The 18,987-nt window shown below is 41.6% G+C and overlaps 1 protein-coding gene and 1 long non-coding RNA gene across 2 annotated transcripts in view; one reads left to right on the top strand and one right to left on the bottom strand.

Moving 5' to 3' along the window:
* Nucleotides 1-11,702: 11,702 nt before the first annotated feature.
* Nucleotides 11,703-17,373, top strand: LOC127528800 (uncharacterized). Its single transcript, XR_007935411.1, has 3 exons — nt 11,703-11,873; nt 15,158-16,688; nt 16,744-17,373. It is a non-coding gene; the product is annotated as an uncharacterized LOC127528800 (long non-coding RNA).
* The window catches only part of smad7 (SMAD family member 7), a 33,782-nt gene continuing 31,938 nt past the window's right edge, over nt 17,144-18,987 (bottom strand). The window contains exon 4 of the mRNA XM_028805026.2: nt 17,144-18,118. Within this exon, the coding sequence (XP_028660859.2) occupies nt 17,580-18,118 (539 nt within the window). The 3' untranslated portion in view covers nt 17,144-17,579. The remainder of the gene's footprint in view (nt 18,119-18,987) is intronic.

The raw sequence follows: 18,987 nt of genomic DNA, 5'->3' as shown, positions 1-18,987 counted from the left end.
TCAGCAACAAGAGACAAGTGCACCTTGAAGGCAAACCCCATCTAATTGCTTGAAATAAAGGAAAAAGTTGACAAACACAACATAGAGTGATTATCATTGTTAAGCGACGTCTTTAAAGACCCAAGTCTGTTGACTGCCTGGTTGTCATGGCGGTGGCCTATTTAAGGCTTCCTCAGCGGAAGGGGCAGGTCCAAGTCACCAGACCCAAAAGTGACATCAAGGCTCCTCATGCCATTGATCTTCAGCTCTGAGAACAAAAGGTCAGGACAGGGAGTGGCTCATGGGTGGAATTACCAATAGATGTGCCCTGAAGATGTCTCCCACATGTCGCATGTGTGTAACATCACATAAGATCCTGCTCTGCTGGGCCCTTGAGCAAAGCCCTTAACCTGTAATTGCTCCAGGGGCGCTGTACAATGGCTGACCCTGCGCTCTGACCCCAAGGGGTATGCGAAAACTACCAAATTCCTAATACAAGAAATTGTATAAGGCGAAATAAAGAACAAAAAAAAAAAAAAAAAGTATTCACCCACAAGTCAGTATTTTAGTAGGTGCATCTTTGGCAACTATGAAGTCCTGAGTGCAAAGGTCTCTCTATCAGCATGGTACATTTACATTTGGACATTGTCATTTTTTTTCCCATTCTTCTCCTCCATACTGCTCAAGCTCCGAGAAGTGTCATGCTGATCGTGAGTGAACAGCCTTGCTCAAGTCCAGACACAAATTCTCAGTTGGATTGAGATGTGGACTCTGACTTGGCCACTCCAAGACATTTTGTTGCTTGGGTTGCCCACAGCTGGCATAACACTCTTGGACCCGGAACATTGAGTACTGAGGTTAGGAGCGTACGCTGCTGCATCCACCACATGACAAACCACCTCAGGATCCCAACTGATAGTCATGAAACCGAGGATATGGACATGGCAATGAGGACACGTCAACAAGCAAGGGTTGGTTCATCAAGTGCTTAATTTTTTTTTTTTTTATTACCAAAGTGTTCCAAAATTGAATAAAGTGTAGTACAGAATCTTCATAAAAAATATATATATCTCTATTATAAAAGAAAATCTTGAGACAAGACAAGAATATTGCCAAGAGATTTTTTCAAGTCACACCCTCTTCTCCACCATTTACGGTTAACGGCCCACACCCATGGTCCACTCACCTCTCATTGGTGTGAATGCTTTTGTCAGACACAGTTCCTGCGCTCTCAGCTCTTATAGACTTTTACGTTTTCCTCACTTTAAGCTCCCAATAAAAGAAGACGTATTATGTCCAAATCTTATTAAAGAATTTCATCCCGAAGGGTTATCAACAGAATAAATGAGTACACGGTCAATCCTAGTACGGAGAAACGATGAAGTCAAATGAATTAACGCGAAAATTGTCGATCAGTTACACGGCAAATTGGTTAAATGCGTATCAATAGACTCTGCTGAAACAGTTGGTGGTGATGGTGTGGACGATGAAAACATCAACTTACAATATCACAAAGAATATCTACAACCGTTAACACCGTCTGGTCTTCCAATGGCTGAATTACTTTTGAAAGAAGGATGTATCTTAATGTTATTGCGTAATTTATGTCTGAGTGACGGGCTATGCAATAGGACAAGATTAGTTGTATTCAAAATTGGTCGAACAAAATTTGATATTTAAAATTTTAACAGGCAACAAGAAAGGTAATGTACTACATCTTCAGGGGATAACATTAGACACCAAAGGAGATCTTGATATGCCATTCGTATTAAAATGTCTACAGTTTCCCGTTAGAATAGCTTTTGCTATGACAAGTAACAAATCTCTGAGCCAAACATTCGAAAAAGTCGGTTTATTTATTAGAGAGAAAGAAGTGAGATTCACTCACAGGCAGTTATACATTGCATTGTCACAATGTAATTCCAAACACGGAATCAAAATTCAATTCGATATTGATGAAATGTTAATTCAAAAAAATGTTTTTACTGAAGTTTTACAGTAAACGTTGTCACACACGTGCGCATAGGACGCAGCTAAAGGGTTTGAGTAAGAGCAGTTCCAAGTCATACCAGGATGTGACTCTTTTTCTCCCTTTCCTGTAGACCATTCACAGGAGATTCCACCTGGCCCTCTTGACGTCACTTCCGGGACCGAGTCTATGGAAGGAGACGTTGCCGGCTCCGGCCCCTGTGATGTCACGTCCGGGCTCGAACCTATGGCTGAAGAACTTCATGAGCCCAACCCCTTTGATCTCACTTCCTGTCTTCTCCTTTCAAAGCCTCCACCTTTTCCCTATTCCCTCAGTTCTGTTTTGGACTCGATATTGTGCACATCAGTGCTGTACCTAATTTACGATTTTGCAGTCAGGAAACCAAGTATACGGTTGGCTGCCCCAAACCTTTCTATAACTCTGAGTCGAGTTTGTGACAACGTGTAAGTTTAAAAAGTATTTGCGTGTTAATTTCAAAGCCAAACAGAACGAAAATGTATAGCGCAACGAATACCTCTAACACAACATGAAAAATAATTTTCTTTTAATTTATTATGTTTTACTATTATTTACTATGGTTAATTACTCGCTGAAATGTACAATAGTTAGGTCTATTATGCATATGTAGCAATTCCCATGAAAATAACAATCTCTTTAAATTGAACATCCACTTCCCCATACGCGAGCGGCAGAGCCGCAAAATGGCTAGCGCGCAGCAAAGCGAGCAGTGGGCAGAGCCCCCTAGTAATCCATAAAAAAAAAAATCTACAGCCATGGTGGAGGTTAAAAGTCACATTCTGTAAATAATCAAATAAATAATCCAAAAATAAAACAGGGTTCAGAGCACTATCAGGAACTGTCCATTAAAACAGTCCTAGGCTGTGGTACTTCCATCCCACATTGCATACCCTTTAAAGGTCTCCTCAGCAAGAGGAGGTGGGGGAAAAAGTGAATTTAAACGGTTTTAGCACTTTATTAAGGGAATGAATTTTTGGAGGTCAAGAATTGTTTCGAGTTGCAGACCCAACAGGTCACAAAGCTGCAGACGCTTAAGCATGCGCTTAGGTTCAAGACGATGTACCAGTGAAAAAACGGCTTAGATGTGAAAGGGGAGTTAATCTTGAGTCCCCTTTGCTTGAATTTGCATGCCAACTGGAGTCTCGTGACTGGCCGTTTATAAAGGCAGCGTTTATTCTGCAGCTCACTGAAGGAAAGCTAATAGGGTCGAATGTGTGCGGGATGGTTCAGGGCTAAAGGTTAAGAGCCCACAAAGGTAGCCCATCCCGATTCAGTACATAGGACAGACACCTCATTCAGCAGTTCTTCTCGGCAGATGCCAAAAATAATTTTTAAATCTTCACTATTATTGCACTCTCCCTGACCTCCTCCACATTTTACAGCACATTCTCAGTTACAGTTTATAAGGATGTGAGATTTAAAGCTGTAGAGAAACAAGAAAATATTAAAATGCAAGTAATATTGAGTTACTAACGCAGCCGGGAAGGGCTCAGTTATTCATCTTGGTCCTTTCCAGTTACACAACAATAAGAGCGGCACCACCATCATGAATACATGAGAGGCCACTCCAAGGAGGAGGCAGCAACAATGGATGGCCAGCACTACAATCTTACACAATGGAAAAGCGGGCCAATAGTTCATCCAGCCATGTATTGTTATTAGAATATCACAGAACTAGACTTTATCAAGGCAGCACCAGACGTACTGTAATCCCAGATGGGACAGCCAAGATAATAAGATAAAATAAGAAAAGACTGCTAATGACACTAAAATGGTGCCAGAGGACTAATTATTTGACAACAAAATAATTCTGAGGAGACAAACTACATTCAGCAAGTATCCAACGAACACTTTACTGATGCCTTGCAAGTGTTATGAAGACTCCAAAAGTAAAAGTGTTTGTGAAGATCTTGTTACATAATAGTAAGAATTTTTTTGGAATTCCTAAACTAAAGTGTTACCCTCCTATTCAAAATGTATTCAGACCCCTTGCTGTGGTCCTCCAAAGTGTGCTCAGGTGGCTCCCATTTGCTTTAATTCTCCTTGAGATGTGTCAAGAAATTGATTGGAGTCCACATGTGGCAAATTACACTGGTTGGACATCATTTAGAAAGACACACATGTACCTGTTGAAGGTCTAAGGAAGCACTGCTGGTCCACATATAGCATGTTTTCATACAAATGATGTAGCTCAAAGTGCTTTAAACATGAAGAAAAAAAAAGGACAATATAAAAATAAGATTACGCAATACTAATTAACAAAGAATAAAGTAAGGTCAGATGGCCAGGGAGGACAGAAAAAAACAAACAAAAACTCCAGAGGGCTGTGGAAAAAAAAAAAAAAATCTGCAGGGGTTCCAAGGCCACGAGACCGCTTAGTCCCCACTGGGTATTCTACCTCACATAAATGATCTCAATCATCCTCATGGTTTTTTCAGGCTTCACATGGAAGAATTAGACAATGTGGACCTCTGGCCTTCAATCCATCAATGTAGGGACTGCATGGTGCCCTGATCATGTGGTGGTGGCGCAGATCACCACCACAGAAAACCGAAAAAAGAACAGCAGAGAAAGTGGGAGTTAGTACAGATTTCGAAGATAAAAAGAAAAAAAAAAAAAAGATAATTAAATGCATATGTAGAATATCAGGGTTACACTAAAATGATGCTATGAGAAAGCCATGTTAAAATAATGGGTTAAAATAATGGCAATCTGGTCATCCCCATTATATCAATGAAAACAATAAACAATACATGCGTTCAATGGCGCTAGAAAAGAACAGAAAAAGGTTTCCTCAAGTTTTGGAATCTCTCTTTGGTTTGTATTACCTGTCTAGTCACTTGGTTCGGAGATGCATCCTGCGGTATGCGCCTTTATCAAGTGACACCTCCTTCTGGTTACTGTAGAATATTACCGGGGAACCAGAAGGGATGGAGTCAAATGCCTTGACTGGGCATCTTTTCAGCACTGTTGAGCTAACAGAAGAGGATTTGGTTAGTGCCAGCGCCTCCTCTAGAACCTGGGTGGTAGTACATACCTCAGACAAACCCGGAGGGAGATCCACTGACACACATGCGTAACACCGTGTATAGAAGGTTCAACAATTCACACTACATGTCAGGACAAAAACCAAGCCATGAAGTCCAAGGAACTGTCTGTAGACTTCTGGGATTAAACAATGGTGAGGCGCAGATCAGGGCAAGGGGATAAAACCATTTATAAAGCTTTGAGTATTGCCGGGACCCCAATGGCCTCAATAATTGTCAAATGGAAGAAGTTGTGAAACACCAGGACACATCCTAGAGTTGGCTATTCGGCCAAACTGAGTAACCAAGCAAGAAGGACTTTGGTCAGGGAGGGGACCAAGAATCCAACCTTCACTCTAACAGAGCTTTAGAAGTTCTCAGCCAAGATGGATGAACCTGTTGGAAGGACGACCATCTAAGCATCACTTAATCAATTAGACCTTTATGGCAAAGTGGCTAGATGAAGGCCATTCTTGAGTAGAAGGCATACAGTATGACAGCCCCGGAGTTTGCAGTACAACATTTAAAGGACTCTGGGAGTGTGAGGAAGAAGATTCCCTGGTCTGAGGAAACAAAAAACAAACTCTTCGGGCCCACTACAATCCCAAGTACTATGTCTAATGAAGACCAGACACTACTCATCAGCTGATTAATATCATCATTACAGTGAAGCATGGTGGTAACAGCATCATACTATGGGGTTTCTTCTCAGCAATGGGGAAAGGGAGACTGGTCATAACTGAAGGAAGAGTGAATACAGTCAAAAGGAGAGAAAATTTGCTCCAGAGTACACACCACCTCAGGCTACAAAAATGGTTCACCTTTCAGCACAATAATGACCTGCACCTTACAGCCAAGACAAAGCTTCAGGACAAATCTCGAAGTGTCCTTGAGTGGTCCAGCCAAAGCCCAGACGTGAAGACCACAGAACATCTGCAGATAGACTAAAAATGACAATTTACGGACACTTCCCATCCGATCTAATGGAGCTTGAGAGGATCTGCCTGAAACAATGGGGTAAACTGCCCATATCCAGACGTGCAAAGCTTGTGGAGATTTACCCATGAAGAATGGAAGGTGCTTCTACAAAGAAGTGAATTAAGGGTCTGAATACTTCTTGGAATGAGAGACTTCAGTTTGTGATTTTTAAGAAATTTGCATCCCTTTCTGAAAACATGTCACTTTCTCATTACGGGTTATTGAATGCAGACGGAGGAGCTAAAATGGCTAATTTATTCATTTAAAATTAAATCTGCAGCACAACAAAGTCTGCAGAAAGTGAAGGGATCTGAATATTTTCTGAATCCACTGTAGATGTGTCATATTAAAGGGGGGTGTGAATACTTACACAATCAAGGTCAACACTTAGTGACACAGTTTAAGAATTGATTTATCCAGCATATCTATCAGGTAAAAACTGGAGCACACGGACAGAAAACAGAGAACATGTAGACTCCACACAGATGGAGTCCCGGCCATGACTTCACACTAGCTATGTCCAGCTTACAAGCAGAAGTTTCGTTGTGCTCCCCGAAGTTGATGTTTGCTTTTTCATAAGATCGGGCCCTGATATACATGGACTGTTCAATGACCTCAGTCCACCCTGGAATGGATTGAAACATAGACATGGTATCTGTTTATCTTAGATGAAGGGAAGGAGAGAGGGCTGGACAGCTGACACGAATGTCACGCAACACGGGCAAATCTGTTACAAAATAAATAAATAAATAAGGGGGCTCTGACGTGGCCGGTGAATGGGAGCAAAGCCAAATGTGTCAGCTTATCCTCTCTGTAGATAGTGATGTCTACAGCCACCACACTAATGAGAAGCCAGAGGGAATTTCTACATTTTATAAAGAGAGGTGATTAAATATTTCACAGCTGATTTTCATTCAAGCTGTGAAACGTCTATCATCTTCACAAGAAAAAACAACATGAAGCTTGGCTGTTTCTTCCTGCTACGAGAGGCTCCAACTCCCACAGTGCTATTCATTCACCCAGCTGAGCTCAAATGTCAATGGCTGTAAGCTGCTATGGATGCTCAGCATCCACTAATAGCCCCAATACCAGGGCACGCTATTTAGTGCTGCCACCTGGTGGACATAGTCTACATAAAGCTCCAGCGTCACTTCCTCGATACCTGCTAAACAGGAGGCCAGGAATTTTATTGCTGATGATCCAGTTGTGCCCTACTGGGAAGTAAGGAGAACAATGTGGACAATGCAGAGAACATCACCACATTAAAGGTGAGAATCTATTGATCTTCTACATACCATGTCACAGGGGTCTGACGTCTTCTTTTTCACCCTTTCTCACTCACTCTGTTTTAGTTCATTTTCAGTGTTAATTCCATCTCTGTGCATATTCAAGGCTTAATTCATTCTGTTTGCATTATTGCAGAATTTGAAAGCTGCTATATTAAAATAATAATAACTAGCCAACCCGCGACGTAGCATACGCCGCATTATCACGCCGCTTTTCTAATGATTTTTAAGCACAGGGAAAAAATGAACATTTGAAAAATCCATAATTTAATAAACCACCAAGAAAAGTAACATTGCAACAATGAACACTACGAACCAACATACAATCATTTTTCAGTACGCACTGCCTGCTCATGTGCCCGCCCCCAACTCCTCACCTGAGTCGCTTTCGTCTCTGCTACAGTCCACATGCACCTCTGAGCCATGTTGTCTTTTCATTGTTCTTTGCGGTTCTGGCTGCTTTTCTATATATAATTCACCAAGTCACCCGACCATGGTAGTAGCGAGGGGGGGTGTGTACAAAGGGCAGGGACGTAATCAGTGCGAGCGTATGACCCGCACTTACTGGGAATTCCTCGTTCATGGGGAACAATTGCAAGCCCGGGTCTCCAGCACGAATGGGGTTCAACGGCTTACCCATGTCCCTCGGCGCCGGGTAGACACACGTTGATCCATTCAGTGTAGCCCGCGTGCAGTACCGGACATCCAAGGGCATCACAGACCTGTTAATGCTCAATCTCACGTGGCTGAAAGCCACTTGTCCCTCTAAGAAGTTGGACACTGACCGCTGTTGGGTTGCGTAACTATTTAGCAGGCGGGAGTCTCGTTCGTTTTCTGAATTAACCAGACAAATCGCTCCACCAACTAAGAACGGCCATGCACCACCACCCACAGAATCGAGAAAGAGCTATCAATCTGTCAATCCTCTCTGTGTCCAGGCCGGGTGAGGTTTCCCGTGTTGAGTCAAATTAAGCGAAAGGCTCCACACCTGGTGGTGCCCTTCCGTCAATTCCTTTAAGTTTCAGCTTTGCAACCATACTCCCCCCCGGAACCCAAAGACTTTGGTTACCCGGTTGGCCGCCCGGCAGGTCATGGGAATGACGCCGCTGGATCACCTGTCAGCATCGTTTATGGTCGGAACTACGACAGTATGTAACCGTCTTTAAACCTCCGACTTTTGTTCTCGATTAATGAAAACATTCTTGGCAAATGCTTTCGCTCTTGCTCGAATTGTTGTCGGGCATGTGCCATGGTCGGCTGCTTAGTGAATTGTCGGTGGGCGTGGCTCTGTGAGTTGTCATCGTATCCCATGGTCTTAGCGTTGGTGGGGGGGTCTCTGTGAGTTGGCGGGCGTGGCTATGCCATGCGTATCCCATGGTTGTCTTGCTTGTTCTGTTGGCTATGCCGTGCGTATCCCATGGTTGTCTTGCTTGTGCGTATCCCATGGTTGTCTTGCTTGTTCTGTCGGCTTAGTGAATTATATATATAGATAATATCTATATAGTGCTTTTCTCCTCTTTCTTCTTCCTCTTCTTTTGGCTGCTCCCGTTAGGGGTTGCCACACCAGATCATCTTCTTCCATATCTTTCTGTCCTCTGTATCTTGTTCTGTTAAACCCATCACCTGCATGTCCTCTCTCACCACATCCCTAAACCTACACCTAACCCTAAACTTAGGCCTTCCTCTTTTTCTCTTACCTGGCAGCTCTATCCTTAGAATCCTTCTCCCAATATACCCAGCATCTCTCCTCTGCACATGTCCAAACCAACACAACCTTGCCTCTCTGACTTTGTCTCCCAACCGTCCAACTTGAGCTGACCCTCTAATGTCCTCATTTCTAATCCTGTCCATCCTCGTCACACCCAGTGCAAATCTTATCATCTTTAACTGCTACCTCCAGCTCTGTCTCCTGCTTTCTGGTCAGTGCCACCGTCTCCAACCCATATAACACAGCTGGTCTCACTACCGTCCTGTAGACCTTCCCTTTCATTCTTGCTGATACCCGTCTGTCACAAATTACTCCTGACACTCTTCTCCACCCATTCCAACCTGCCTGCACTCTCTTTTTCACCTCTCTTCCACAATCCCCATTACTCTGTACTGTTGATCCCAAGAATTTAAACTTATCCACCTTTGCCAGCTCTACTCCCTGCATCCTCACCATTCCACTGACCTCCCTCTCATTCACACACATGTATTCTGTCTTGTTCCTACTGACCTTCATTCTTCTCTTCTCCAGAGCAGATCTCCACCTCTCCAGGGTCTCCTCAGCCTGCTCACTACTATCGCTACAGATCACAACGTCATCAGCAAACATCATAGTCCACGGGTACTCCTGTCTAATCTCATCTGTCAACCTGTCCATCACCATTGCAAATAAGAAAGGGCCCAGAGTCGATCCCTGATGTAATCCCACCTCCAACTTGAATGCATCCGTCACTCCTACCGCAGACCTCGCCACTGTCACACTTCCCTCGTACATATCCTGTACAACTCTTACGTACTTCTCTGCCACTCCCAACTTCCTCATACAATACCACAGCTCCTCTCGAGGCACCCTGTCATATGCTTTCTCCAGGTCTACCAAGACACAGTCTGGTTAAAAACTCCACTGCCATCTCTCCTAAACACCTCCATGCTTCCATAGGTATGTAATCTGGACCAACGGCCTTTCCATTTTTCATCCTCTTCATAGCTGTACTTACTTCTTCCTTGCTAATCTGTTGCACTTCCTGATTCACTATTTCCACATCATCCAACCTCTTCTCTCTCTCATTCTCTTCATTCATCAGCCTCTCAAAGTACTCTTTCCATCTGCTCAACACACTCTCCTCGCTTGTGAGTACGTTTCCATCTTTATCCTTTACCACTCTAACCTGCTGCACATCTTTCCCATCTCGGCCCCTCTGTCTAGCCAATCGGTACAGGTTCTTTTCTCCCTCCTTAGTGTCCAACCTCTCATAGTGCTTTTCTAACCTACTGAAAGTGTGTGATGAGTATTGTTTTAACTAACCTGTAGTTTCCTTTAAATCTGGCATCACTGGTTCTGTTGTAGAAGTGCTCCTCTCCTGGTACGTTTGAATAGACAGATTAGCCTTTAACAGTTAAACTGTAATTGACATTTATATTGCCATGCCAGGCACTCAGAGAAACATGTGGGTCAAATTAAAAAACAGGCGTCGGCCCTCAGTGCCTCTGTTTGCTTACATTTAGCTGATTAATTTGCTAGAGCTTTCCTGCAACGCATTTTCACTTATTTGATATAAAAGAAACTGATGACACTTTGGAGGTTAAGGGGTGTTTTCTTTATGCTCCAGATCTGTGTGACCTTCCATTCCAGTAGATACACTGGGATCCTCTTTACGGTTAGTTGGACATGAAGCTGTCTGTGTACTCACTGAGCATTACAGTAATTGTCACTCACGGGGGCCCTCTCTGGTCAGTAAAAAACTTAACAGAATGGAAGTCATGGACAGCATCTGTGAAAATTAGAAATACCCTATGATCTGATGAGCACCAGGGGCCCCAAATTAGTGGGAAATACTGTGCAACGACACCAAAGGATTCAATGATAGATAGACAGATAGAAAAAGCACAATATAACATAGGTTAGATATAAAAGACACCATAGATAGACAGATAGAGAGGTTGGGAGCATGCACTGATAGCACATTGCCACACCCACCACACAACGAACCACCTGGATTGGGGCCCGAGGGCAGCAGGTGACACCTCAGCACCACCCTGGAACACTGTGAGGTGTTTTACGGTGGCTGGAATGCCAATCCTGCCACCATTCCTCAAGTTTTCCCTGTAAGTTGGATGACCTGCATGCAGGGCTGGATGCTGATTTTCTAGTGTTTACGGGATTCGAAACTTCCCAATTGCGAGCACAGATCCTTAGCTTCAGAGCTAGATAGATAGATAGATAGATAGATAGATAGATAGATAGATAGATAGATAGATAGATAGATAGATAGATAGATAGATAGATAGATAGATAGATAGATAGATAGATAGATGCTATATATCCTATTAATCATATGGTGTCTTTCATATCTGTTATATAGTGCTTTTCTTATATATTTGTTATATAGTCCCTTTTACAATTATCTCTCTCTCTATTATATAGTTCCTTTCACATATATATATATATATATATATATACCCCTACTTTCTCTTCTGTTTCCTTTTCCGGTGTCCTTTTGGTGATGCCACCACCATCTACTCTAAGTACCATGATGTTCCAAAAATGATGGATGGATTAAAAGCCAGAGGTCTGTATGACCATCAGCATCAAGTGACTCTGTGAGAACCCTAACTACAAAGAGGACTATTTCATTTATGTTAGGTAGAATGGGGGGGACTGGGCGGTCTCGTGGCCTGGAACCCCTGCAGATGTTTTTTTTCTCCAGCTTTCTGGAGTTTTTTTTGTTTTTTTCTGTCCACCCTGGCCATCGGACCTTACTCCTTTTCTATGTTAACTAATGTTGCCTTATTTTAATTTCTTATTTTGTCTTTTATTTTTCTTTTCTTCATTACGTAAAGCACTTTGAGCTACTTTTTGTATGAAAATGTGCTATATAAATAAATGTTGTTGTTGTTGTATTTATCTATCTATTATACAGTGCATTTGATATCTATTTCCCAATATATATCTATTTGTTACATAGTATCTTTCAAAACTATTTATTGTTATATGGTGCAAACCTATTTATTACACAGTGTCTTTCATATCTATCTATTTGTCTGTTATACAGTGGTCTCCTACCCACATAATAGATAGATAGATAGATAGATAGATAGATAGATAGATAGATAGATAGATAGATAGATAGATAGAAACCTAAAAAGATGCTATATATATATATCATATTAATCATATGGTGTCTTTCATATCTGTTATATAGTGCCTTTTTATATATTTGTCATATAGTCCCTTTCACAATTATCTCTCTCTCTATTAGATAAATATATATATATATATATATATATATATATATATGTGTGTGTGTGTGTGTGTGTGTGTGAAAGGCAGCTGTATATCTATTACAGTGCCTTTGATATCTATTTTCCTATATATAATATAGTGCCTTTCAAATCTATTTCTTACATGGTGTCTTTCATAACTATCTTCTTTTTCTTTCAGCTGCTCCCATTAGGTGTTGCCACAGAGGATCATCTTTATCCATGTTTTATCCAACTATTTATTGTTATATAGTGCAAATGTCTTTATTATATAGTGTCTTTCATATCTATCTATCTAGTTGTCTATTATACAGTGGCCTCCTACCCGCACGATGAATAGATATGAAAGACACTATATACAGTAAGATGACTGCAGTCATGGTGAACAGTTGGCCCAGAGGATGACTCTTAAAAGGAAGCGACGAGGACTGATTTATGCATCTATTAACGGGAATTGACAGACGCCACATCCGCTTTTTGCCTGCCCATTGCATGAAACTAAAAACCGCGTCTATAGGGAAATGCTACCAATAAGGCCGTGAAACTCGAATCAGCAATAGCACACACAATTGTTCAAACTGCATCGAGTTGCAAAAGAAGGAATGGACTTATAACGAGTCTTGGCCGTAGTGAAAATAAAGGTCGGAAGGCTCCAAACAAAGACTAGAAGTGGACTGGAGGTGCACCCAGGTAGGTGTGATGAGTCAGCTGACCTCTTCTTCTTTACTGCTTAATGAAGATGGGTCTATCAGCGCGACCAGACGTGATGCTGCAACGCCAGAGTGTCCACTAGTGTGGCTGCCGATGTCAAACTATACGACCGGCCGTCACTGGTGCGCGCCGCCACTGGCTAAAATGATGAAAACGATCACTGCAACTGAAAATCACGGCTAGATTGTGCGCGTGTGAGCGAGTGAGAGGGAGAGAACAGGCAACCAATGAGAGAGCACCCGGAAGTAAAATGCATACAACGCGCCTCGAGAAAAGAAAGAACGCGGGTGTTTTGGACCGCGCAAACAGAGGGGACACGTGATAGTCTGACACGGTGCGCCTTGCGCCTGAAACCACAACGGAACTGAACTTGGAAGAAAATGTCGGCGTGGCGTAACATTCAGGTGCGTTCGAAGTATTGGGTTTCCTGGTCTGACAGTTGAAGCATTTTTAAGTTTTCTAGTCACTTCATCGAAGAATTTGCTATTACAATGTGTTATAGTGAGTCATAGCATAATATAAGTACGTATTTAGTAGTGAAAACAAAACATGTTTTTTAATAAAATTTTAAAATATCTGGTGGCTCGAGTGCTGAAGATTATTGTGCTGTTGCGAGTTGTTTGTTGGATGTGTAGGCTCTATGGCCAATTCATATTTCTTAAACAGAAAATGTTTCAAAGCGCCCAACTGAGATTTGAAATCTGTGCTGAAGTCTCAAGCTCAAATTGTTTTCTGCATCCGAACGTATAACATAATTAATTATTGTGTCGTTTTGCCTTTAAATTACAGTGACAAAGTTAACTATTGAATCCTTATAATCTTTAGGTAATGCAGGCCGTGTGGTTGATTTTAGTGTAATGCAAACGCGGACGACACGTTTGGTTACCGTAACATAAAGTATCACTGAGCCATCTTTCATACAGTTCAACAGTAGTGTATTTTTGTTTACTTTTGTGAACGTGAAAAACATGTCACTTACCCCTTTAGAATTCAAGGCCAGGATGAGTGAGCAGAGGGTCGCACAAGACGCAGAGACGAGTGCGAGATCGAGGGGAGGCAGAGGAGCAGGCCGTTGGCAGATGACGAGACCCATCGCTGCACTCTGGGACTGCCGGGACTTGTGATGCATACGTAAAGCATCTCATTTAGGGTGGAGTGGTGGTTCTGAGGCCACGGTTCTTTACAGATAATCGGAAAGTTGCCGGTTTAAATCCCGTAGTGACTCCACTTCGTTGGACCCTTGAGCAAGGCCCTCTGTCCTGGGTATGACGTTAATCTGCAAGTAGGCCCTCCAACCTGCAGGGAAAAACCTTGGGGTTGGTGGTAGAATTGGCACTCCAGCCACCATAAAAAAAACTCACTCACACTGTTTCATTTCATCTGAACTTTTCTGGTACTAAAGTGTCACCCCTCGAATGGCTGCACTTGGGTTCTAATCTAGGATCTTGTGGGGTTTTGTCATGTGGTGGGTGGGTGTGGCAACCTCTGTGACACCAAACCTCTCACTCTCTCTCTCATTACAGTCGTATTGATTAAAGTATTGTATTATTATAGAACTGAATAAATAAATAAATACACACTAACCTTGTGCATTGGTTGAAATGATGGTAGTTTGATTTCTACAAGTGGTAAGGATTGATCTGTGTCTTTATGGTACATTTCCATGATGAATTACACCTTAGTACTTCTCCAAACACTGCAGAGTTAAGTGACTTCCCTCAGTTGGTGATAGGAATCACATTTTCTCATTCTATTTTAGCACCTTTCCATACTGAGCTGTATCTAATCATCCCTTGTAGGTTTATTACGGTTACCTCTCCACTATGAGCACTGTCTGGTTAAGTGACACCCTCAAACAAAGGTAGGGATCACATTTTCTCATTCTGTATAGCACCTTTCCATAATGTGCTACATCCCATTATCCCTTGTAGGTTTATTACGGTTACCTCTCCACTATGAGCACTGTTAGGTTAAGTGACTCCCCCTCAAACAGTTGTAGGGATCAAGTTTTCTCATTCTATATAGCACCTTTCCATACTGAGCTGCATCTAATCATCCCTTGTAGGCTTATTACAGTTAACCTCTCCACTATGAGCACTGTTAGCTTAAGTGACTCCCACTCAAACAGTGGTAGGGATCAAGTTTTGTCATTATTTTATAGGTCCTTTCCAAAATGAGCTGTTCCTCATTATTCCTTACAGGTTTAGTGCATGTACTTCTTTTCTGTAAGCAGTGTTGGGTTAATTGACTCAGAATTCCACTGTCGCCCACTGGTAGAGATCAAGCCATGTCATTTTGTATTGTGCCTTTCCATAATGAACCTTATGCTAATACTTTTTATGTAATACGTGTGCTTCTTCTCTGTGAGCACTTCCAGGTTAAATGACTCCTCCTTAAATCAGTGGTAGGGAGTGAACCGTGTCATATTATAGAGTGCCATTCCATAAGAAACCCTTGTTTAATAATCCTTAGAGGTGTAATAAAGACTTTCTTTTCTTTAAGCACTGTCGGGTTACATGACGCTACCAATCAGTGGTGAGAATCACATATTGTCATTATATATGCACCTTTCCATAATGATATCACTCTGGTATTCCTTGCATGTGTAGTGCAGTTACTTGTTCTCCACAGGCAGTTTTTGGTGACTCGTTCAGAATTCCACTCTTCCTCAATGGTATTAAATTGTGTCATTTTATATAGTGCCTTTCTATAATGACTTCAATTCTGTTGCTCAGTTCATCTATATTCCAATCCCACTCATCTAAAGCAGGTTTATGGGGAAGCAGAAGCCTATCCCAGCAAGCACTGGGCACAGGGCAGGAACAACGCCTGGATGGTACCACTCCTTTATAGGTTTCTATTATTCCACAGTGGTATAATGCAGTTACTTCCTTCATGGATGTGCTGTTGGTTTAAGTGAATCAGTCAGAATCACAATGTCATTTGGCAGTAGGGACTGAACTGTTATTTTGTAGAATGCCTTTCCATAATAAACTGCAAACTAATAATCTTTAGCTGTTTACCACAGTTTCATCTTCACAAGAATACTCCCAGGTTAAATAACTCCCTTTAATTAATGGTAGGGAATGAAGTATGCCGTTTTCTGTAGTGCCTTTCTATTCCAAACTCCACCATACGATTCCATAAGATGCAACACAGTCAAATCTTCACTATTAGCACTGTCGGGTTAGGTGATTCCCCAGTTGGTGGTAGGAATCAAACATTGTCATATTATATAGTGCCTTTCCATAATGAGCTCTGCTATTATTCTTTACAGATGTATTTCAGGTGCTTCTTCCTTAAGCACTGGTGAGTTAGCCGATTCATTCCGAATTCCACCTCTGTTCCTGGTAGCAGTCAAACTGTCTCATTTAATATAGTGCCTTTCCATACCGAACTCCACCATAGTAGTCCATAGGGTATACAGTTGTATCTTCCATTATTTGCCCTGTTGAGTATAGTGACTCTTCCAGTCATTGGTAGGAATCAAACCATCATATTATAAAGCACCTTTCCTTAATGAGATGTACTGTGTTATTCCTTGCTGATGGTTTTGTCAACTTATTCAGAATTCCATTGTCAGTTGGTGGTAGGGATCAAACCATGTCATTTTATATAGCGCCTTTCCATAATGAGCTCCAGTCTTGTTGTTCCTTACATGTGCAGTGCAGTTTTGTTTTCACCACAGTCACTGTGGGGTTAAGTGACTTACTCTGAATTTTGCTCTCAGAGGTAGGGTTTCATCCATTATCCAACCCGCTGAATCCGAACACAGGGTAATGGGGAGGTAGGGTTTAAATTGTGTTATTTTATATTTTGTGCCTTTCCATAATGAACTCCACCCTGTAATTTCCTACATGCAAAGTGAAGTTCTTTCTTCTCTGTAAGCACTGTTGAGCTAGCGGACTTATTTAGAATTCTGCTCTCGGTTATTGGTCATATAATTTCTATATAGTGCCTTCCCATAATGAACTCTGTCCTAATACTCTTTACAGATGTAACAGTTACTACTTTATAAACTAACTTGCTCAGGCACACACAGAGCTGATTGATGTGCAGTGACCCAGGTCTCTTGTGCTGTCTCAGTTCAGTGATTTAGCCACTGGGCGACACTGGTAGAGACATTCCTACTGGTTTTTCAAACCTAAAACACTAACATAAAATCCCTTCTCAGAAGAAAGTCCAGATCAAGTTAAAAGGTGTACAGTTTTATTTTTAATAGAACATTAATTCCTTTTAAAAAACATTCAACTGGGCTTTTGGAACCCATAGAAAAAACACCAATCTTGTGTTTAATTTTTTAGGTTTTTTTTTTTCTAATTTTGGCATTTGTTTTGCATTTATATTAAGCAAAGTGCATCTTTTTTCTTTATCGTTAACACATTGCACAATACATAAATAACAATGCTTATAAAACGTCTTCATATTTACAAGTAATAATATATTTATATATAACATAAAATACATTTTTTCTTTATTAAATCTTATTTATTAAAGAAGTCCTTGGGTCTATTTTTTTTTTTCGTTCAGTAAAGTCTTTAATTTCACGCCTCCCTTCAAAAAAAAAAAAAAACAAAAGAATGAAACAAACTGAGTAGTTCCACTCCATGGGAAGGCTTGCAGCTATCGATTATTGAAAATAACCTCTAGCCAGCATGGGCAGCTGCTGATAAACTGTCTCGTGTAACACTGGCCCCAGCCCTTCACAAAGCTGATCTGTACAGTGAAACCGGTCCAGGGCTGCTGTGTGAACTCGTGGTCATTCGGCCTCTGCAAACTGTAGGCCTTCTCATAATCGAAGGCCTTGATGGAGAACCCAGGGAACACCTTGTGAACCAGCAACGTCCGCGAGTCTGGGTTGTCCAGTGTGGCCGACTTGATGAAGATTGGGTAGCAGCTGCGGTTATACACCCACACACCATCTGCCTCCTTGGTCAGCTGAATACCGTAACCAATCTTGCTGCGCACCTTTTGAACCAGCTGGCTCTTGTTGTCCGAATTGAGCTGTCCAAGGCAGAAGCCATTCCCCTGAGGTAGGTCATAGAAAATATCCAGGGAAGGCTCCCGCACCGAGTACAGCCGGCCCACTCGCGTCTTTTCTTCCCAGTACGCCACTACGCACCAGTGAGAATGATCACCTGGCTCCTGCAGAACTTGGGAATCTGGAGGTGAGAAGAAAAGAAAAAGGAAAATACATGAGTCTTCCACTTTATGCAACACCTTTCAAGGTACTTTACATCCAGTGACATTGAACATTGGTAAAAATTCTGTTTTACTTAGTCACCCAAAATGCCAGGTCGGCCCAAATGGTGCAACTATCAGTGGCATACTTTAGCCAAATCAAAAGTTTTATTTTGCAGTTCTTATTGTGCATTTGGGGTTGGGGGGCTTGTCTAATTTGTTATAATATTGTTTAAGCTTCACTAAAAAGCTAAACTTCCCCCTTGGTTCCTTATTCCTCAGAAGTGAGTGCTCATTGGTTATCAGCTTTTGCATACAGAAAACCCACTACTATGACTTAAGACAAAATCAAACGTAATAAGACTGTTGCTGGGGGTCACAGGAGCTTGTTGCAACTGCTCCCAACTTGCTAAAATTATGTTAGTGAAGTGTGCAAGTGAATATTGGCAGATAAATCGGGTATTTTAATGGGGCATTAAGCTATCATCCACTGCATCTTCATAGTCATGTAATCTTGACATTCTCAAGGCAATGAGATCCCAGCAACTGTAGTAAAGTGTGACATTAACTTAACTTAAAGTTAACTAAACTTAAAGTTGTGTAGTGTGACACTGACCTAACAAAAATCCAAATATTTACTTGTAGTTAGTTAGCTGCTATATGTCACAAATACTGCAGAATTCTTGTGTCGCACTTGTCCTGGGTAAGGTAAACATGTAAAGCATATATATACACCAGATAATTGCAGAACAGAAAAATAATTTTTGTCTTCATCAAATTTGCACAGCAAGCATGGAAAACATTTTTTGGCTTTAAACATTTTTATGTTGGTTTTGTTTTGCAGGGAAAA

The sequence above is a fragment of the Erpetoichthys calabaricus genome, chromosome 7 (assembly GCF_900747795.2).
Source record: "Erpetoichthys calabaricus chromosome 7, fErpCal1.3, whole genome shotgun sequence".
In the NCBI taxonomy this organism is placed as follows: Eukaryota; Metazoa; Chordata; class Cladistia; order Polypteriformes; family Polypteridae; genus Erpetoichthys; species Erpetoichthys calabaricus.
The sequence above is the reverse complement of the archived record's forward strand: the minus strand, read 5'-3'. Positions and strand labels throughout refer to the sequence as shown.